Below are 22331 nucleotides of genomic sequence, written 5' to 3'. Positions count from 1 at the left end.
CCCACACAATTTTAAATTGTACAGAGAATGTTGAAAGCCAGCTATCAACACCGAAGTCTTACTCAAGCCATGTATGGTGATATAGATTTCTTCCCATTTGTATTCCTCGCATTATTTGAGTTTTGGGGTCCTCCTACCATTTCAGAAAAAGCTGTGCAATGTATTAGTCAGGATGGCCGAGCGGTCTAAGGCGCTGCGTTCAGGTCGCAGTCTCCCCTGGAGGCGTGGGTTCGAATCCCACTTCTGACAGCATTAGTCTCTCCTGGAAGCAGTGTGTTTGCATCTTGGTTTGAATGCAAGGCAAACGACAGACGCAACTAAAGTGGGTATGATGTCCTTCTTGTAAAATGGAAATGCTCCACACTTTCTGGGGTTTCGTTCTGGAAACCTAATGGTCTCATCACTCAAAAAGGCCCCAATTTCGGGATCCTGGTAAGAAAGCTAAAAAAAACTCCATGTAGCTTAGGTGTGGATGAGTGGTTGAGACAATGGAATAGAAATCTCTTGAACTCTTCTCCTTGTTGGGAAAAGGGACTTCTCCATCGTCTCTTGGGCTTTGTCTTGGCAGCCTGATGGCCCACTTACTCAAAATGGCTTCAAATTAGGGGTCCAGGTAACAGAGATACAAAGCTCCATGGAGCGGTGTCATGGCTATCGGTTGAGGTGATGGAGTACAAATCCCTTGTTCTCTTCCCCACACAATTTTAAATTGTACAGAGAATGTTGAAAGCCAGCTATCAACACCGAAGTCTTACTCAAGCCATGTATGGTGATATAGATTTCTTCCCATTTGTATTCCTCGCATTATTTGAGTTTTGGGGTCCTCCTACCATTTCAGAAAAAGCTGCCAACTATGTTAGTCAGGATGGCCGAGCGGTCTAAGGCGCTGCGTTCAGGTCGCAGTCTCCCCTGGAGGCGTGGTTTCGAATCCCACTTCTGACAGCTTTAGTCTCTCCTGGAAGCAGTGTGTTTGCATCTTGGTTTGAATGCAAGGCAAACAACAGACGCAACTAAAGTGGGTATGATGTCCTTCTTGTAAAATGGAAATGCTCCACACTTTCTGGGGTTTCGTTCTGGAAACCTAATGGTCTCATCACTCAAAAAGGCCCCAATTTCGGGATCCTGGTAAGGAAGCTAAAAAAAACTCCATGTAGCTTAGGTGTCGATGAGTGGTTGAGACAATGGAATAGAAATCCTTTGAACTCTTCTCCTTATTGGAAAAAGTGACTTCTCCATCGTCTCTTGGGTTTCGTTCTGGAAACCTAATGGTCTCATCACTCAAAAAGGCCCCAATTTCGGGATCCTGGTAAGAAAGCTAAAAAAACTCCATGTAGCTTAGGTGTGGATGAGTGGTTGAGACAATGGAATAGAAATCTCTTGAACTCTTCTCCTTGTTGGGAAAAGGGACTTCTCCATCGTCTCTTGGGCTTTGTCTTGGCAGCCTGATGGCCCACTTACTCAAAATGGCTTCAAATTAGGGGTCCAGGTAACAGAGATACAAAGCTCCATGGAGCGGTGTCATGGCAATTGGTTGAGGTGATGGAGTACAAATCCCTTGTTCTCTTCCCCACACAATTTTAAATTGTACAGAGAATGTTGAAAGCCAGCTATCAACACCGAAGTCTTACTCAAGCCATGTATGGTGATATAGATTTCTTCCCATTTGTATTCCTCGCATTATTTGAGTTTTGGGGTCCTCCTACCATTTCAGAAAAAGCTGTGCAATGTATTAGTCAGGATGGCCGAGCGGTCTAAGGCGCTGCGTTCAGGTCGCAGTCTCCCCTGGAGGCGTGGGTTCAAATCCCACTTCTGACAGCTTTAGTCTCTCCTGGAAGCAGTGTGTTTGCATCTTGGTTTGAATGCAAGGCAAACGACAGACGCAACTAAAGTGGGTATGATGTCCTTCTTGTAAAATGGAAATGCTCCACACTTTCTGGGGTTTCGTTCTGGAAACCTAATGGTCTCATCACTCAAAAAGGCCCCAATTTCGGGATCCTGGTAAGAAAGCTAAAAAAACTCCATGTAGCTTAGGTGTCGATGAGTGGTTGAGAAAATGGAATAGAAATCCCTTGAATTATTCTCCTTGTTGGAAAAAGTGACTTCTCCATCGTCTCTTGGGTTTCGTTCTGGAAAACTAATGGTCTCATTACTCAAAAAGGCCCCAATTTCGGGATCCTGGTAAGGAAGCTAAAAAAAACTCCATGTAGCTTAGGTGTGGATGAGTGGTTGAGACAATGGAATAGAAATCCTTTGAACTCTTCTCCTTGTTGGAAAAAGTGACTTCTCCATCGTCTCTTGGGTTTCGTTCTGGAAACCTAATGGTCTCATCACTCAAAAAGGCCCCAATTTCGGGATCCTGGTAAGAAAGCTAAAAAAACTTCATGTAGCTTAGGTGTGGATGAGTGGTTGAGACAATGGAATAGAAATCTCTTGAACTCTTCTCCTTGTTGGGAAAAGGGACTTCTCCATCGTCTCTTGGGCTTTGGCTTGGGAGCCTGATGGCCCACTTACTCAAAATGGCTTCAAATTAGGGGTCCAGGTAACAGAGATACAAAGCTCCATGGAGCGGTGTCATGGCTATCGGTTGAGGCGATGGAGTACAAATCCCTTGTTCTCTTCCCCACACAATTTTAAATTGTACAGAGAATGTTGAAAGCCAGCTATCAACACCGAAGTCTTACTCAAGCCATGTATGGTGATATAGATTTCTTCCCATTTGTATTCCTCGCATTATTTGAGTTTTGGGGTCCTCCTACTATTTCAGAAAAAGCCGTGCAATGTATTAGTCAGGATGGCCGAGCGGTCTAAGGCGCTGCGTTCAGGTCGCAGTCTCCCCTGGAGGCGTGGGTTCGAATCCCACTTCTGACAGCTTTAGTCTCTCCTGGAAGCAGTGTGTTTGAATGCAAGGCAAACGACAGACGCAACTAAAGTGGGTTTGATGTCCTTCTTGTAAAATGAAAATGCTCCACACTTTCTGGGGTTTCGTTCTGGAAACCTAATGGTCTCATCACTCAAAAAGGCCCCAATTTCGGGATCCTGGTAAGAAAGCTAAAAAAACTCCATGTAGCTTAGGTGTCGATGAGTGGTTGAGACAATGGAATAGAAATCCCTTGAATTCTTCTCCTTGTTGGAAAAAGTGACTTCTCCATCGTCTCTTGGGTTTCGTTCTGGAAAACTAATGGTCTCATTACTCAAAAAGGCCCCAATTTCGGGATCCTGGTAAGGAAGCTAAAAAAAACTCCATGTAGCTTAGGTGTGGATGAGTGGTTGAGACAATGGAATAGAAATCCTTTGAACTCTTCTCCTTGTTGGAAAAAGTGACTTCTCCATCGTCTCTTGGGTTTCGTTCTGGAAACCTAATGGTCTCATCACTCAAAAAGGCCCCAATTTCGGGATCCTGGTAAGAAAGCTAAAAAAACTTCATGTAGCTTAGGTGTGGATGAGTGGTTGAGACAATGGAATAGAAATCTCTTGAACTCTTCTCCTTGTTGGGAAAAGGGACTTCTCCATCGTCTCTTGGGCTTTGGCTTGGGAGCCTGATGGCCCACTTACTCAAAATGGCTTCAAATTAGGGGTCCAGGTAACAGAGATACAAAGCTCCATGGAGCGGTGTCATGGCTATCGGTTGAGGCGATGGAGTACAAATCCCTTGTTCTCTTCCCTACACAATTTTAAATTGTACAGAGAATGTTGAATGCCAGCTATCAACACCGAAGTCTTACTCAAGCCATGTATGGTGATATAGATTTCTTCCCATTTGTATTCCTCGCATTATTTGAGTTTTGGGGTCCTCCTACCATTTCAGAAAAAGCTGTGCAATGTATTAGTCAGGATGGCCGAGCGGTCTAAGGCGCTGCGTTCAGGTCGCAGTCTCCCTGGAGGCGTGGGTTTGAATCCCACTTCTGACAGCTTTAGTTTCTCCTGGAAGCAGTGTGTTTGCATCTTGGTTTGAATGCAAGGCAAACGACAGACGCAACTAAAGTGGGTATGATGTCCTTCTTGTAAAATGGAAATGCTCCACACTTTCTGGGGTTTCGTTCTGGAAACCTAATGGTCTCATCACTCAAAAAGGCCCCAATTTCGGGATCCTGGTAGGAAAGCTAAAAAAAACTCCATGTAGCTTAGGTGTCGATGAGTGGTTGAGACAATGGAATAGAAATCCTTTGAACTCTTCTCCTTGCTGGAAAAAGTGACTTCTCCATCGTCTCTTGGGTTTCGTTCTGGAAACCTAATGGTCTCATCCCTACTAACACAGTGGGTTGCAGCAACGTTGCACATAAGTTGTACTTAGGTAAGTTGCAACGTTACCATCAGGCGATGTTGTGACAACGTCCATCTAAGGTCGAAAATAACTTTACCCTCCTAAGTCTAATTAGACTTTTCTGCAACGTTGCAGAAACATTGGCAATATGGGTCCCTGCAACGTCATTAAATAACGTTGCTGTGACGTTGGATTAAAGTCCTATTAGGCTAGCATTAGGATTGCAATCGGGCTATCCCGTGACGTCACTGCTTGCTTGGTTCACAGTTAAAGTAGGCAGGATTCTTTGCCAAACTGCTCCTGTCTTTTGTTCTTTTTTTAAATTTTCGCTTATATCCTTCATATTGTACTATGTTGAGGTGAATAACTCATCTTAGAAATGTTATTGATTGTATATTTCCCTGTTTGTTAACATTTAATGCTTTTTCATTAATTAAAACTAACCTTTCGGTGTCGACCAAGATATCATTTTTCAAAAGACGTGACGAGAAAACCCATTCATTCTCTCGGCATTATGGAACACTTCCACTAGGGGGCGATGAGATCACTTTCCCTCCCTATAGATGGGTTCGCCGTCTACGTCACAGCGGGGTGCGCACGCACGCAGCCTCTTTGGGAAAAAGGAACGAGCGAACGAGGAACGAACTCGCTAGCCACAGTAGCTCCGTTTCGTGTAGCTAATTATGCCTCAAAGCCGCTGTGCTGTGAACTGTACAAACAGAAAAGAACAAGATGATGGCCTCAGATTCTTCAGCATCCCCTCGAGATGTCACCCTTTTCAGAGGAACCACCGAAAGCTGTGGTTTAAAGCCATAAAGAGAGCAGATTGGGGACTAAAACACTTTTTTTGTGTGGTGCGAACTCATTTCTGGTAAGTTATACCAGTTACCTCGGGGGGTTTTCTCATCAAATTACATTGATTTGACTGTTGGTTTAGCTATTTATTTGTTTACTTACCGGTAATAATTTAAGTAAACAGAAGTAACTCATAACCTGCACGCTAAACTAAGTTCAGGAATTGGAAGCCCAATGCTAGCTAGCTAACGTTAGCTAATGCTAGCTAACACGCTACTAATGCTAGCTAACACGCTACTAATGCTAGCTAACACGCTACTAATGCTAGCTAACACGCTACTAATGCTAGCTAACACGCTACTAATGCTAGCTAACACGCTACTAATGCTAGCTAACACGCTACTAATGCTAGCTAACACGCTACTAATGCTAGCTAACACGCTACTAATGCTAGCTAACACGCTACCTAGTGCTAGCTAACACGCTACCTAGTGTTAGCTAGCTAAGTCAAGGCCCGAACTTGACTAATGTTTAGACAATATTGAAAATACTCCGACAAACTATTGCAAATCTTTTTTCTGTTACTGCTGGCTTTGTGTTCGCCGCGAACATTTGCAGAAACATAAGCAAGCGAACGGTCTGAGATGTTAAGTTTTGTGTTAGTTAACGTTAATATAAAATGGCCGCTGGACTGAGGGAAATTGTTTGTTTGACTCTGCTGAATTTGGGTTTTCCCCAAGTCCACAACTGGTACTGTTTGCATTTTAAGCTGTTAAAAAATACTGGTGGGGGGGGAAAAGATCATTACTCATTATTCTGAGGAAAACAGGATGGCTGAAATGTATTGATTATGGTACTTTATGCACACAGATCATTACGAAGGTGGCAGGCTCATGGCAAAAGTCTTTGAGCAGCAGTCGTCAATGGATGAGCGCCAGGACGTTAGAAAGAGACGGCGCAACACGCGCTATCACTCCAGTGACGAAGGTAATATACTAAGGTGCATTCAACAGTCCCAAAAGAGTAGTACTTTTGAAATCGTGAGCTAATTTAGTGATATTCCACTAGATGTTCCAAGCCCCGGGCAGCCATTGGTCCCCACTATGCAGGCCAAAGACCAGGTGCCAGGGGCCGGAGTTGAAAGGCCTCTGCCAGCGGTCCAGTACAATCCACGTGTGCTGTACAATCCAGGTATGCATGTTTGTGTTGAAATGAAATGTCTATGCCTACTGCACACTGATAGTTGGACTATTTTTTATTTATTTTGAATACCATTTTACTCATCTTGCAGATTTTCCAAGCTTGTCCCATGTGGGCGAGCGGGGCCCAGGCCCCATTTATAGCACCCCAGCCAGATCATACAGCACCCAGCCAGACCAGGTAAGAGTGGCATGTACTGCTGTGGTGTCTACCTGTCTTGTCTTTATTTAGTTTCCCTCCAAATGCCAGAAGCCAAAGCCAACACCATAAAGTTTCCTGCTAATCCCATTCAGTTAGCTCTGTGATTGGCTTTTTTAGATTGAATACCATTTACTCATCTTGCAGATTTTCCGAGCTCATCCCCTGTGAGCGAAAACCATGCGAGCCCAGGCTTCATGTATAGCACCCCAGCCAGACCAGGTAAGAGTGGCATGTACTGCTGTGGTGTTGTGATGTCTACCTGTTAATGTCTTAATTTATTCTCCTTCAAATGCCAGAAGCCAAAGCATGCTGCCAACACCATAGTTTTATGTCAATGTACTTATAGCCACATCTGTGTTTATCTAGATTTCCAGAGGTCTGTACATCAGCAGTTCTCAGAGATGCGGGAGCAACTCCGTGAGCTTGCACGGACTGTGAGGGAACTGGCCCAGAGCACGCGGCCTGTGGAGTCTGGAGCCCAGGGAGAAGTGCTGGATGTACTGAACCCTGCCCAAACGGACGAGGAGCTGCAGGTCTGTGAGGCCAGGTTGAAGGACCGGGAACATCAGAGGAAGATGGTGAGTGTCTGCAGGGCGGAACTTTGTCTTATTTTTGCAGTGCAGGGAAGGGTACAGTAAATGACTCTTTGTTTTGCAGACACAATACCTAGGTGCCATTGGTGGCAGAGACTTGGCGGACACAGTCCGGCGGGTGCTGTCAGCTGTAGCCACACATGCGGTGTGGAGCGCCTACAGTGTGCACGGGAAGAAGGGGAAGAAGCCACTGAAGAGTTTGACACTCTTCAATGTTCTAACATGTAAGAAATGGTTCATATTTTGAATATTTTTTAATACATCGTCTTTGTTCCATGACCGATGTGAATTGAAACCATTACCTTTCTTGATAACTTAAAGGTGCAGTGATGGTCTCCATGCCAAAGGCTACGATGGCGGAGGTGGCCGCCCAGCTGCAGGAGACATTGAAACATGCCCCTGCTAAATGCAGAAGGGTAAGTGATGTCTTTTTTTTTGGTTTCTCCTACCCAGTGTGACTGCATGGTTCCAAAGATTGTGTACCACTTTTTTGTGCATGTATGTGCGTTGTGTATTTACGGCCATTTCATTGTGTCTTTAGGTATCTGCAGAAGTCCGCCTGAGCACAGCCCATCCAAGCACAGTCCATCTGAGCACTCCCCAGCATTCTGATGAGGAAGACTTCCCTTCCTAGCTGCCCCCCAGCCCATCTGAGCACAGCCCCCCCCCCCAGCCCATCTGACGCCCACCCGCAGCCCATCTGAGCACAGCCCCCCCCCCAGCCCATCTGAGCACAGCCCCCCCCCAGCCCATCTGAGCACAGCCCCCCCCCCAGCCCATCTGAGCACAGCCCCCCCCCCCAGCCCATCTGAGCACAGCCCCCCCCCCCAGCCCATCTGAGCACAGCCCCCCCCCCCAGCCCATCTGAGCACAGCCCCCCCCCCCAGCCCATCTGAGCACAGCCCCCCCCCCCAGCCCATCTGACGCCCACCCCCAGCCTATCTGAGCACAGCCTGCCATTTTTTTTGTAAATAACTGTTTTTGTATTTTTTTTTTTTATCCTTTTTGTTTTTAAACTTGTTTATCATGTTGCAGGCCAGACATTGTGTACTTTTTTAATAAAATAAATTGTTCTTGACTGAATGGTGTTGTGTCATAACTTTTGTACCATAATTTTGCTTGCTGCATTGACTATGACATTAATAGGCTCTTTGCACAAGCTCCACTACTTCCTGACACTCTACAGGCGTATTTCTTTCCTGTCCTATACTAGTGGATGGAAGTGATTGATCAGGTGTGCTGCACACCGGATTCATCGCTATTGCTATCCAATAGTATAGGACGGTAAAGAAATATGCCTGTAGTTTCAGGAAGTAGTGGAGCTTGTGCAAAGAGCTGATTTGTTTTGTAATGCAAATTATAAATGTAGCCAACGGAAGTGTAGACCACGTTGCAGCAACGTAACAAAGTAATATATAAACGTGTATACAACGTTGCAGCAATATACATCGAAATCATCGCGGAAATCACAACGTTGTGTACACATTGCAGGCACGTTGCAGACACGTTGGACCTGCACGTTGCAGCAACTTGTGTGCAGATACCGCGTTTGCGTTGCATGCACGTTTAACTTGACGTTGAGTGGACCATACAAAAGTCTAAATTGCACGTTTCTGCAACATTGCTGCAACCTGATTGTGTTAGTAGGGATCACTCAAAAAGGCCCCAATTTCGGGATCCTGGTAAGGAAGCTAAAAAAAACTCCATGTAGCTTAGGTGTGGATGAGTGGTTGAGACAATGGAATAAAAATCTCTTGAACTCTTCTCCTTGTTGGGAAAAGGGACTTCTCCATCGTCTCTTGGGCTTTGTCTTGGCAGCCTGATGGCCCACTTACTCAAAATGGCTTCAAATTAGGGGTCCAGGTAACAGAGATACAAAGCTCCATGGAGCGGTGTCATGGCTATCGGTTGAGGTGATGGAGTACAAATCCCTTGTTCTCTTCCCCACACAATTTTAAATTGTACAGAGAATGTTGAAAGCCAGCTATCAACACCGAAGTCTTACTCAAGCCATGTATGGTGATATAGATTTCTTCCCATTTGTATTCCTCGCATTATTTGAGTTTTGGGGTCCTCCTACCATTTCAGAAAAAGCTGCCAACTATGTTAGTCAGGATGGCCGAGCTGTCTAAGGCGCTGCGTTCAGGTCGCAGTCTCCCCTGGAGGTGTGGGTTCGAATCCCACTTCTGACAGTTTTAGTCTCTCCTGGAAGCAGTGTGTTTGCATCTTGGTTTGAATGCAAGGCAAACGACAGACCCAACTAAAGTGGGTATGATGTCCTTCTTGTAAAATGGAAATGCTCCACACTTTCTGGGGTTTCGTTCTGGAAACCTAATGGTCTCATCACTCAAAAAGGCCCCAATTTCGGGATCCTGGTAAGAAAGCTAAAAAAACTCCATGTAGCTTAGGTGTCGATGAGTGGTTGAGACAATGGAATAGAAATCCTTTGAACTCTTCTCCTTGTTGGAAAAAGTGACTTCTCCATCGTCTCTTGGGTTTCGTTCTGGAAACCTAATGGTCTCATCACTCAAAAAGGCCCCAATTTCGGGATCCTGGTAAGGAAGCTAAAAAAAACTCCATGTAGCTTAGGTGTGGATGAGTGGTTGAGACAATGGAATAAAAATCTCTTGAACTCTTCTCCTTGTTGGGAAAAGGGACTTCTCCATCGTCTCTTGGGCTTTGTCTTGGCAGCCTGATGGCCCACTTACTCAAAATGGCTTCAAATTAGGGGTCCAGGTAACAGAGATACAAAGCTCCATGGAGCGGTGTCATGGCTATCGGTTGAGGTGATGGAGTACAAATCCCTTGTTCTCTTCCCCACACAATTTTAAATTGTACAGAGAATGTTGAAAGCCAGCTATCAACACCGAAGTCTTACTCAAGCCATGTATGGTGATATAGATTTCTTCCCATTTGTATTCCTCGCATTATTTGAGTTTTGGGGTCCTCCTACCATTTCAGAAAAAGCTGTGCAATGTATTAGTCAGGATGGCCGAGCGGTCTAAGGCGCTGCGTTCAGGTCGCAGTCTCCCCTGGAGGCGTGGGTTCGAATCCCACTTCTGACAGCATTAGTCTCTCCTGGAAGCAGTGTGTTTGCATCTTGGTTTGAATGCAAGGCAAACGACAGACGCAACTAAAGTGGGTATGATGTCCTTCTTGTAAAATGGAAATGCTCCACACTTTCTGGGGTTTCGTTCTGGAAACCTAATGGTCTCATCACTCAAAAAGGCCCCAATTTCGGGATCCTGGTAAGAAAGCTAAAAAAAACTCCATGTAGCTTAGGTGTGGATGAGTGGTTGAGACAATGGAATAGAAATCTCTTGAACTCTTCTCCTTGTTGGGAAAAGGGACTTCTCCATCGTCTCTTGGGCTTTGTCTTGGCAGCCTGATGGCCCACTTACTCAAAATGGCTTCAAATTAGGGGTCCAGGTAACAGAGATACAAAGCTCCATGGAGCGGTGTCATGGCTATCGGTTGAGGTGATGGAGTACAAATCCCTTGTTCTCTTCCCCACACAATTTTAAATTGTACAGAGAATGTTGAAAGCCAGCTATCAACACCGAAGTCTTACTCAAGCCATGTATGGTGATATAGATTTCTTCCCATTTGTATTCCTCGCATTATTTGAGTTTTGGGGTCCTCCTACCATTTCAGAAAAAGCTGCCAACTATGTTAGTCAGGATGGCCGAGCGGTCTAAGGCGCTGCGTTCAGGTCGCAGTCTCCCCTGGAGGCGTGGTTTCGAATCCCACTTCTGACAGCTTTAGTCTCTCCTGGAAGCAGTGTGTTTGCATCTTGGTTTGAATGCAAGGCAAACAACAGACGCAACTAAAGTGGGTATGATGTCCTTCTTGTAAAATGGAAATGCTCCACACTTTCTGGGGTTTCGTTCTGGAAACCTAATGGTCTCATCACTCAAAAAGGCCCCAATTTCGGGATCCTGGTAAGGAAGCTAAAAAAAACTCCATGTAGCTTAGGTGTCGATGAGTGGTTGAGACAATGGAATAGAAATCCTTTGAACTCTTCTCCTTATTGGAAAAAGTGACTTCTCCATCGTCTCTTGGGTTTCGTTCTGGAAACCTAATGGTCTCATCACTCAAAAAGGCCCCAATTTCGGGATCCTGGTAAGAAAGCTAAAAAAACTCCATGTAGCTTAGGTGTGGATGAGTGGTTGAGACAATGGAATAGAAATCTCTTGAACTCTTCTCCTTGTTGGGAAAAGGGACTTCTCCATCGTCTCTTGGGCTTTGTCTTGGCAGCCTGATGGCCCACTTACTCAAAATGGCTTCAAATTAGGGGTCCAGGTAACAGAGATACAAAGCTCCATGGAGCGGTGTCATGGCAATTGGTTGAGGTGATGGAGTACAAATCCCTTGTTCTCTTCCCCACACAATTTTAAATTGTACAGAGAATGTTGAAAGCCAGCTATCAACACCGAAGTCTTACTCAAGCCATGTATGGTGATATAGATTTCTTCCCATTTGTATTCCTCGCATTATTTGAGTTTTGGGGTCCTCCTACCATTTCAGAAAAAGCTGTGCAATGTATTAGTCAGGATGGCCGAGCGGTCTAAGGCGCTGCGTTCAGGTCGCAGTCTCCCCTGGAGGCGTGGGTTCAAATCCCACTTCTGACAGCTTTAGTCTCTCCTGGAAGCAGTGTGTTTGCATCTTGGTTTGAATGCAAGGCAAACGACAGACGCAACTAAAGTGGGTATGATGTCCTTCTTGTAAAATGGAAATGCTCCACACTTTCTGGGGTTTCGTTCTGGAAACCTAATGGTCTCATCACTCAAAAAGGCCCCAATTTCGGGATCCTGGTAAGAAAGCTAAAAAAACTCCATGTAGCTTAGGTGTCGATGAGTGGTTGAGAAAATGGAATAGAAATCCCTTGAATTATTCTCCTTGTTGGAAAAAGTGACTTCTCCATCGTCTCTTGGGTTTCGTTCTGGAAAACTAATGGTCTCATTACTCAAAAAGGCCCCAATTTCGGGATCCTGGTAAGGAAGCTAAAAAAAACTCCATGTAGCTTAGGTGTGGATGAGTGGTTGAGACAATGGAATAGAAATCCTTTGAACTCTTCTCCTTGTTGGAAAAAGTGACTTCTCCATCGTCTCTTGGGTTTCGTTCTGGAAACCTAATGGTCTCATCACTCAAAAAGGCCCCAATTTCGGGATCCTGGTAAGAAAGCTAAAAAAACTTCATGTAGCTTAGGTGTGGATGAGTGGTTGAGACAATGGAATAGAAATCTCTTGAACTCTTCTCCTTGTTGGGAAAAGGGACTTCTCCATCGTCTCTTGGGCTTTGGCTTGGGAGCCTGATGGCCCACTTACTCAAAATGGCTTCAAATTAGGGGTCCAGGTAACAGAGATACAAAGCTCCATGGAGCGGTGTCATGGCTATCGGTTGAGGCGATGGAGTACAAATCCCTTGTTCTCTTCCCCACACAATTTTAAATTGTACAGAGAATGTTGAAAGCCAGCTATCAACACCGAAGTCTTACTCAAGCCATGTATGGTGATATAGATTTCTTCCCATTTGTATTCCTCGCATTATTTGAGTTTTGGGGTCCTCCTACTATTTCAGAAAAAGCCGTGCAATGTATTAGTCAGGATGGCCGAGCGGTCTAAGGCGCTGCGTTCAGGTCGCAGTCTCCCCTGGAGGCGTGGGTTCGAATCCCACTTCTGACAGCTTTAGTCTCTCCTGGAAGCAGTGTGTTTGAATGCAAGGCAAACGACAGACGCAACTAAAGTGGGTTTGATGTCCTTCTTGTAAAATGAAAATGCTCCACACTTTCTGGGGTTTCGTTCTGGAAACCTAATGGTCTCATCACTCAAAAAGGCCCCAATTTCGGGATCCTGGTAAGAAAGCTAAAAAAAACTCCATGTAGCTTAGGTGTCGATGAGTGGTTGAGACAATGGAATAGAAATCCTTTGAACTCTTCTCCTTGTTGGAAAAAGTGACTTCTCCATCGTCTCTTGGGTTTCGTTCTGGAAACCTAATGGTCTCATCACTCAAAAAGGCCCCAATTTCGGGATCCTGGTAAGGAAGCTAAAAAAAACTCCATGTAGCTTAGGTGTGGATGAGTGGTTGAGACAATGGAATAAAAATCTCTTGAACTCTTCTCCTTGTTGGGAAAAGGGACTTCTCCATCGTCTCTTGGGCTTTGTCTTGGCAGCCTGATGGCCCACTTACTCAAAATGGCTTCAAATTAGGGGTCCAGGTAACAGAGATACAAAGCTCCATGGAGCGGTGTCATGGCTATCGGTTGAGGTGATGGAGTACAAATCCCTTGTTCTCTTCCCCACACAATTTTAAATTGTACAGAGAATGTTGAAAGCCAGCTATCAACACCGAAGTCTTACTCAAGCCATGTATGGTGATATAGATTTCTTCCCATTTGTATTCCTCGCATTATTTGAGTTTTGGGGTCCTCCTACCATTTCAGAAAAAGCTGTGTAATGTATTAGTCAGGATGGCCGAGCGGTCTAAGGCGCTGCGTTCAGGTCGCAGTCTCCCCTGGAGGCGTGGGTTCGAATCCCACTTCTGACAGCTTTAGTCTCTCCTGGAAGCAGTGTGTTTGCATCTTGGTTTGAATGCAAGGCAAACGACAGACGCAACTAAAGTGGGTATGATGTCCTTCTTGTAAAATGGAAATGCTCCACACTTTCTGGGGTTTCGTTCTGGAAACCTAATGGTCTCATCACTCAAAAAAGGCCCAATTTCGGGATCCTGTTAAGAAAGCTAAAAAAAACTCCATGTAGCTTAGGTGTGGATGAGTGGTTGAGACAATGGAATAGAAATCCTTTGAACTCTTCTCCTTGTTGGAAAAAGTGACTTCTCCATCGTCTCTTGGGTTTCGTTCTGGAAACCTAATGGTCTCATCACTCAAAAAGGCCCCAATTTCGGGATCCTGGTAAGGAAGCTAAAAAAAACTCCATGTAGCTTAGGTGTGGATGAGTGGTTGAGACAATGGAATAAAAATCTCTTGAACTCTTCTCCTTGTTGGGAAAAGGGACTTCTCCATCGTCTCTTGGGCTTTGTCTTGGCAGCCTGATGGCCCACTTACTCAAAATGGCTTCAAATTAGGGGTCCAGGTAACAGAGATACAAAGCTCCATGGAGCGGTGTCATGGCTATCGGTTGAGGTGATGGAGTACAAATCCCTTGTTCTCTTCCCCACACAATTTTAAATTGTACAGAGAATGTTGAAAGCCAGCTATCAACACCGAAGTCTTACTCAAGCCATGTATGGTGATATAGATTTCTTCCCATTTGTATTCCTCGCATTATTTGAGTTTTGGGGTCCTCCTACCATTTCAGAAAAAGCTGTGCAATGTATTAGTCAGGATGGCCGAGCGGTCTAAGGCGCTGCGTTCAGGTCGCAGTCTCCCCTGGAGGTGTGGGTTCGAATCCCAGTTCTGACAGCTTTAGTCTCTCCTGGAAGCAGTGTGTTTGCATCTTGGTTTGAATGCAAGGCAAACGACAGACGCAACTAAAGTGGGTATGATGTCCTTCTTGTAAAATGGAAATGCTCCACACTTTCTGGGGTTTCGTTCTGGAAACCTAATGGTCTCATCACTCAAAAAGGCCCCAATTTCGGGATCCTGTTAAGAAAGCTAAAAAAAACTCCATGTAGCTTAGGTGTGGATGAGTGGTTGAGACAATGGAATAGAAATCCTTTGTACTCTTCTCCTTGTTGGAAAAAGTGACTTCTCCATCGTCTCTTGGGTTTCGTTCTGGAAACCTAATGGTCTCATCACTCAAAAAGGCCCCAATTTCGGGATCCTGGTAAGAAAGCTAAAAAAACTCCATGTAGCTTAGGTGTGGATGAGTGGTTGAGACAATGGAATAGAAATCTCTTGAACTCTTCTCCTTGTTGGGAAAAGGGACTTCTCCATCGTCTCTTGGGCTTTGTCTTGGGAGCCTGATGGCCCACTTATTCAAAATGGCTTCAAATTAGGGGTCCAGGTAACAGAGATACAAAGCTCCATGGAGCGGTGTCATGGCTATCGGTTGAGGCGATGGAGTACAAATCCCTTGTTCTCTTCCCCACACAATTTTAAATTGTACAGAGAATGTTGAAAGCCAGCTATCAACACCGAAGTCTTACTCAAGCCATGTATGGTGATATAGATTTCTACCCATTTGTATTCCTCGCATTATTTGAGTTTTGGGGTCCTCCTACCATTTCAGAAAAAGCTGCCAACTATGTTAGTCAGGATGGCCGAGCTGTCTAAGGCGCTGCGTTCAGGTCGCAGTCTCCCCTGGAGGCGTGGGTTCGAATCCCACTTCTGACAGCTTTAGTCTCTCCTGGAAGCAGTGTGTTTGCATCTTGGTTTGAATGCAAGGCAAACGACAGACGCAACTAAAGTGGGTTTGATGTCCTTCTTGTAAAATGGAAATGCTCCACACTTTCTGGGGTTTCGTTCTGGAAACCTAATGGTCTCATCACTCAAAAAGGCCCCAATTTCGGGATCCTGGTAAGTAAGCTAAAAAAAACTCCATGTAGCTTAGGTGTCGATGAGTGGTTGAGACAATGGAATAGAAATCCTTTGAACTCTTCTCCTTGTTGGAAAAAGTGACTTCTCCATCGTCTCTTGGGTTTCGTTCTGGAAACCTAATGGTCTCATCACTCAAAAAGGCCCCAATTTCGGGATCCTGGTAAGAAAGCTAAAAAAAACTCCATGTAGCTTAGGTGTGGATGAGTGGTTGAGACAATGGAATAGAAATCTCTTGAACTCTTCTCCTTGTTGGGAAAAGGGACTTCTCCATCGTCTCTTGGGCTTTGTCTTGGCAGCCTGATGGCCCACTTACTCAAAATGGCTTCAAATTAGGGGTCCAGGTAACAGAGATACAAAGCTCCATGGAGCGGTGTCATGGCTATCGGTTGAGGTGATGGAGTACAAATCCCTTGTTCTCTTCCCCACACAATTTTAAATTGTACAGAGAATGTTGAAAGCCAGCTATCAACACCGAAGTCTTACTCAAGCCATGTATGGTGATATAGATTTCTTCCCATTTGTATTCCTCGCATTATTTGAGTTTTGGGGTCCTCCTACCATTTCAGAAAAAGCTGCCAACTATGTTAGTCAGGATGGCCGAGCTGTCTAAGGCGCTGCGTTCAGGTCGCAGTCTCCCCTGGAGGTGTGGGTTCGAATCCCACTTCTGACAGTTTTAGTCTCTCCTGGAAGCAGTGTGTTTGCATCTTGGTTTGAATGCAAGGCAAACGACAGACCCAACTAAAGTGGGTATGATGTCCTTCTTGTAAAATGGAAATGCTCCACACTTTCTGGGGTTTCGTTCTGGAAACCTAATGGTCTCATCACTCAAAAAGGCCCCAATTTCGGGATCCTGGTAAGAAAGCTAAAAAAACTCCATGTAGCTTAGGTGTCGATGAGTGGTTGAGACAATGGAATAGAAATCCTTTGAACTCTTCTCCTTGTTGGAAAAAGTGACTTCTCCATCGTCTCTTGGGTTTCGTTCTGGAAACCTAATGGTCTCATCACTCAAAAAGGCCCCAATTTCGGGATCCTGGTAAGGAAGCTAAAAAAAACTCCATGTAGCTTAGGTGTGGATGAGTGGTTGAGACAATGGAATAAAAATCTCTTGAACTCTTCTCCTTGTTGGGAAAAGGGACTTCTCCATCGTCTCTTGGGCTTTGTCTTGGCAGCCTGATGGCCCACTTACTCAAAATGGCTTCAAATTAGGGGTCCAGGTAACAGAGATACAAAGCTCCATGGAGCGGTGTCATGGCTATCGGTTGAGGTGATGGAGTACAAATCCCTTGTTCTCTTCCCCACACAATTTTAAATTGTACAGAGAATGTTGAAAGCCAGCTATCAACACCGAAGTCTTACTCAAGCCATGTATGGTGATATAGATTTCTTCCCATTTGTATTCCTCGCATTATTTGAGTTTTGGGGTCCTCCTACCATTTCAGAAAAAGCTGTGCAATGTATTAGTCAGGATGGCCGAGCGATCTAAGGCGCTGCGTTCAGGTCGCAGTCTCCCCTGGAGGTGTGGGTTCGAATCCCAGTTCTGACAGCTTTAGTCTCTCCTGGAAGCAGTGTGTTTGCATCTTGGTTTGAATGCAAGGCAAACGACAGACGCAACTAAAGTGGGTATGATGTCCTTCTTGTAAAATGGAAATGCTCCACACTTTCTGGGGTTTCGTTCTGGAAACCTAATGGTCTCATCACTCAAAAAGGCCCCAATTTCGGGATCCTGTTAAGAAAGCTAAAAAAAACTCCATGTAGCTTAGGTGTGGATGAGTGGTTGAGACAATGGAATAGAAATCCTTTGTACTCTTCTCCTTGTTGGAAAAAGTGACTTCTCCATCGTCTCTTGGGTTTCGTTCTGGAAACCTAATGGTCTCATCACTCAAAAAGGCCCCAATTTCGGGATCCTGGTAAGAAAGCTAAAAAAACTCCATGTAGCTTAGGTGTGGATGAGTGGTTGAGACAATGGAATAGAAATCTCTTGAACTCTTCTCCTTGTTGGGAAAAGGGACTTCTCCATCGTCTCTTGGGCTTTGTCTTGGGAGCCTGATGGCCCACTTATTCAAAATGGCTTCAAATTAGGGGTCCAGGTAACAGAGATACAAAGCTCCATGGAGCGGTGTCATGGCTATCGGTTGAGGCGATGGAGTACAAATCCCTTGTTCTCTTCCCCACACAATTTTAAATTGTACAGAGAATGTTGAAAGCCAGCTATCAACACCGAAGTCTTACTCAAGCCATGTATGGTGATATAGATTTCTTCCCATTTGTATTCCTCGCATTATTTGAGTTTTGGGGTCCTCCTACCATTTCAGAAAAAGCTGTGCAATGTATTAGTCAGGATGGCCGAGCGGTCTAAGGCGCTGCGTTCAGGTCGCAGTCTCCCCTGGAGGCGTGGGTTCGAATCCCACTTCTGACAGCTTTAGTCTCTCCTGGAAGCAGTGTGTTTGCATCTTGGTTTGAATGCAAGGCAAACGACAGACGCAACTAAAGTGGGTTTGATGTCCTTCTTGTAAAATGGAAATGCTCCACACTTTCTGGGGTTTCGTTCTGGAAACCTAATGGTCTCATCACTCAAAAAGGCCCCAATTTCGGGATCCTGGTAAGGAAGCTAAAAAAAACTCCATGTAGCTTAGGTGTCGATGAGTGGTTGAGACAATGGAATAGAAATCCTTTGAACTCTTCTCCTTGTTGGAAAAAGTGACTTCTCCATCGTCTCTTGGGTTTCGTTCTGGAAACCTAATGGTCTCATCACTCAAAAAGGCCCCAATTTCGGGATCCTGGTAAGAAAGCTAAAAAAAACTCCATGTAGCTTAGGTGTGGATGAGTGGTTGAGACAATGGAATAGAAATCTCTTGAACTCTTCTCCTTGTTGGGAAAAGGGACTTCTCCATCGTCTCTTGGGCTTTGTCTTGGCAGCCTGATGGCCCACTTACTCAAAATGGCTTCAAATTAGGGGTCCAGGTAACAGAGATACAAAGCTCCATGGAGCGGTGTCATGGCTATCGGTTGAGGTGATGGAGTACAAATCCCTTGTTCTCTTCCCCACACAATTTTAAATTGTACAGAGAATGTTGAAAGCCAGCTATCAACACCGAAGTCTTACTCAAGCCATGTATGGTGATATAGATTTCTTCCCATTTGTATTCCTCGCATTATTTGAGTTTTGGGGTCCTCCTACCATTTCAGAAAAAGCTGCCAACTATGTTAGTCAGGATGGCCGAGCTGTCTAAGGCGCTGCGTTCAGGTCGCAGTCTCCCCTGGAGGTGTGGGTTCGAATCCCACTTCTGACAGTTTTAGTCTCTCCTGGAAGCAGTGTGTTTGCATCTTGGTTTGAATGCAAGGCAAACGACAGACCCAACTAAAGTGGGTATGATGTCCTTCTTGTAAAATGGAAATGCTCCACACTTTCTGGGGTTTCGTTCTGGAAACCTAATGGTCTCATCACTCAAAAAGGCCCCAATTTCGGGATCCTGGTAAGAAAGCTAAAAAAACTCCATGTAGCTTAGGTGTCGATGAGTGGTTGAGACAATGGAATAGAAATCCTTTGAACTCTTCTCCTTGTTGGAAAAAGTGACTTCTCCATCGTCTCTTGGGTTTCGTTCTGGAAACCTAATGGTCTCATCACTCAAAAAGGCCCCAATTTCGGGATCCTGGTAAGGAAGCTAAAAAAAACTCCATGTAGCTTAGGTGTGGATGAGTGGTTGAGACAATGGAATAAAAATCTCTTGAACTCTTCTCCTTGTTGGGAAAAGGGACTTCTCCATCGTCTCTTGGGCTTTGTCTTGGCAGCCTGATGGCCCACTTACTCAAAATGGCTTCAAATTAGGGGTCCAGGTAACAGAGATACAAAGCTCCATGGAGCGGTGTCATGGCTATCGGTTGAGGTGATGGAGTACAAATCCCTTGTTCTCTTCCCCACACAATTTTAAATTGTACAGAGAATGTTGAAAGCCAGCTATCAACACCGAAGTCTTACTCAAGCCATGTATGGTGATATAGATTTCTTCCCATTTGTATTCCTCGCATTATTTGAGTTTTGGGGTCCTCCTACCATTTCAGAAAAAGCTGTGCAATGTATTAGTCAGGATGGCCGAGCGGTCTAAGGCGCTGCGTTCAGGTCGCAGTCTCCCCTGGAGGCGTGGGTTCGAATCCCACTTCTAACAGCATTAGTCTCTCCTGGAAGCAGTGTGTTTGCATCTTGGTTTGAATGCAAGGCAAACGACAGACGCAACTAAAGTGGGTATGATGTCCTTCTTGTAAAATGGAAATGCTCCACACTTTCTGGGGTTTCGTTCTGGAAACCTAATGGTCTCATCACTCAAAAAGGCCCCAATTTCGGGATCCTGGTAAGAAAGCTAAAAAAAACTCCATGTAGCTTAGGTGTGGATGAGTGGTTGAGACAATGGAATAGAAATCTCTTGAACTCTTCTCCTTGTTGGGAAAAGGGAGTTCTCCATCGTCTCTTGGGCTTTGTCTTGGCAGCCTGATGGCCCACTTACTCAAAATGGCTTCAAATTAGGGGTCCAGGTAACAGAGATACAAAGCTCCATGGAGCGGTGTCATGGCAATCGGTTGAGGTGATGGAGTACAAATCCCTTGTTCTCTTCCCCACACAATTTTAAATTGTACAGAGAATGTTGAAAGCCAGCTATCAACACCGAAGTCTTACTCAAGCCATGTATGGTGATATAGATTTCTTCCCATTTGTATTCCTCGCATTATTTGAGTTTTGGGGTCCTCCTACCATTATAGAAAAAGCTGTGCAATGTATTAGTCAGGATGGCCGAGCGGTCTACGGCGCTGCGTTCAGGTCGCAGTCTCCCCTGGAGGCGTGGGTTCGAATCCCACTTCTGACACCTTTAGTCTCTCCTGGAAGCAGTGTGTTTGCATCTTGGTTTGAATGCAAGGCAAACGACAGACGCAACTAAAGTGGGTATGATGTCCTTCTTGTAAAATGGAAATGCTCCACACTTTCTGGGGTTTCGTTCTGGAAACCTAATGGTGTCATCACTCAAAAAGGCCCCAATTTCGGGATCCTGGTAAGAAAGCTAAAAAAACTCCATGTAGCTTAGGTGTCGATGAGTGGTTGAGACAATGGAATAGAAATCCTTTGAACTCTTCTCCTTGTTGGAAAAAGTGACTTCTCCATCGTCTCTTGGGTTTCGTTCTGGAAACCTAATGGTCTCATCACTCAAAAAGGCCCCAATTTCGGGATCCTGGTAAGGAAGCTAAAAAAAACTCCATGTAGCTTAGGTGTGGATGAGTGGTTGAGACAATGGAATAAAAATCTCTTGAACTCTTCTCCTTGTTGGGAAAAGGGACTTCTCCATCGTCTCTTGGGCTTTGTCTTGGCAGCCTGATGGCCCACTTACTCAAAATGGCTTCAAATTAGGGGTCCAGGTAACAGAGATACAAAGCTCCATGGAGCGGTGTCATGGCTATCGGTTGAGGTGATGGAGTACAAATCCCTTGTTCTCTTCCCCACACAATTTTAAATTGTACAGAGAATGTTGAAAGCCAGCTATCAACACCGAAGTCTTACTCAAGCCATGTATGGTGATATAGATTTCTTCCCATTTGTATTCCTCGCATTATTTGAGTTTTGGGGTCCTCCTACCATTTCAGAAAAAGCTGCCAACTATGTTAGTCAGGATGGCCGAGCTGTCTAAGGCGCTGCGTTCAGGTCGCAGTCTCCCCTGGAGGTGTGGGTTCGAATCCCACTTCTGACAGTTTTAGTCTCTCCTGGAAGCAGTGTGTTTGCATCTTGGTTTGAATGCAAGGCAAACGACAGACCCAACTAAAGTGGGTATGATGTCCTTCTTGTAAAATGGAAATGCTCCACACTTTCTGGGGTTTCGTTCTGGAAACCTAATGGTCTCATCACTCAAAAAGGCCCCAATTTCGGGATCCTGGTAAGAAAGCTAAAAAAACTCCATGTAGCTTAGGTGTCGATGAGTGGTTGAGACAATGGAATAGAAATCCTTTGAACTCTTCTCCTTGTTGGAAAAAGTGACTTCTCCATCGTCTCTTGGGTTTCGTTCTGGAAACCTAATGGTCTCATCACTCAAAAAGGCCCCAATTTCGGGATCCTGGTAAGGAAGCTAAAAAAAACTCCATGTAGCTTAGGTGTGGATGAGTGGTTGAGACAATGGAATAAAAATCTCTTGAACTCTTCTCCTTGTTGGGAAAAGGGACTTCTCCATCGTCTCTTGGGCTTTGTCTTGGCAGCCTGATGGCCCACTTACTCAAAATGGCTTCAAATTAGGGGTCCAGGTAACAGAGATACAAAGCTCCATGGAGCGGTGTCATGGCTATCGGTTGAGGTGATGGAGTACAAATCCCTTGTTCTCTTCCCCACACAATTTTAAATTGTACAGAGAATGTTGAAAGCCAGCTATCAACACCGAAGTCTTACTCAAGCCATGTATGGTGATATAGATTTCTTCCCATTTGTATTCCTCGCATTATTTGAGTTTTGGGGTCCTCCTACCATTTCAGAAAAAGCTGTGCAATGTATTAGTCAGGATGGCCGAGCGGTCTAAGGCGCTGCGTTCAGGTCGCAGTCTCCCCTGGAGGCGTGGGTTCGAATCCCACTTCTAACAGCATTAGTCTCTCCTGGAAGCAGTGTGTTTGCATCTTGGTTTGAATGCAAGGCAAACGACAGACGCAACTAAAGTGGGTATGATGTCCTTCTTGTAAAATGGAAATGCTCCACACTTTCTGGGGTTTCGTTCTGGAAACCTAATGGTCTCATCACTCAAAAAGGCCCCAATTTCGGGATCCT

General features: G+C 45.0%; 1 protein-coding gene across 2 annotated transcripts; it reads left to right on the top strand.

The window, feature by feature from the left end:
- The first annotated feature begins 4995 nt into the window (after window positions 1–4995).
- LOC311325128 (uncharacterized protein) lies at window positions 4996–7718 on the top strand. Of its 2 annotated transcripts, XM_084457788.1 has the most exons (9): window positions 4996–5132; window positions 5927–6043; window positions 6125–6247; window positions 6348–6436; window positions 6602–6676; window positions 6824–7035; window positions 7115–7274; window positions 7372–7466; window positions 7592–7718. In XM_084457788.1, exons 5-9 carry the CDS (start codon window positions 6652–6654, stop codon window positions 7682–7684), a joined length of 585 nt encoding a protein of 194 aa, XP_084313914.1. In that variant the 5' UTR covers window positions 4996–5132; window positions 5927–6043; window positions 6125–6247; window positions 6348–6436; window positions 6602–6651; the 3' UTR covers window positions 7685–7718. The 2 variants fall into 2 exon arrangements, with proteins under 2 accessions (XP_084313914.1, XP_084313913.1); XM_084457787.1 differs by having other exon boundaries at window positions 6348–6676.
- Window positions 7719–22331: the final 14613 nt, after the last annotated feature.

The sequence above is a fragment of the Borostomias antarcticus genome, assembly GCF_949987555.1.
Source record: "Borostomias antarcticus genome assembly, chromosome: 24".
Lineage (NCBI taxonomy): Eukaryota > Metazoa > Chordata > Actinopteri > Stomiiformes > Stomiidae > Borostomias > Borostomias antarcticus.
Note: the sequence above shows the minus strand (reverse complement) of the source record. Positions and strands in the feature narration are given on the sequence as shown.

Excerpts from the sequence above, each read along its gene's own strand:
- LOC311325128 (XM_084457788.1), top strand. The coding sequence starts at position 6,652 with ATGTATAGCACCCCAGCCAGACCAG. Across the intron at positions 6,677-6,823 it reads TAGCACCCCAGCCAGACCAG|ATTTCCAGAGGTCTGTACAT; the intron begins GTAAGAGTGGCA and ends GTGTTTATCTAG. Across the intron at positions 7,036-7,114 it reads GGGAACATCAGAGGAAGATG|ACACAATACCTAGGTGCCAT; the intron begins GTGAGTGTCTGC and ends TTTGTTTTGCAG.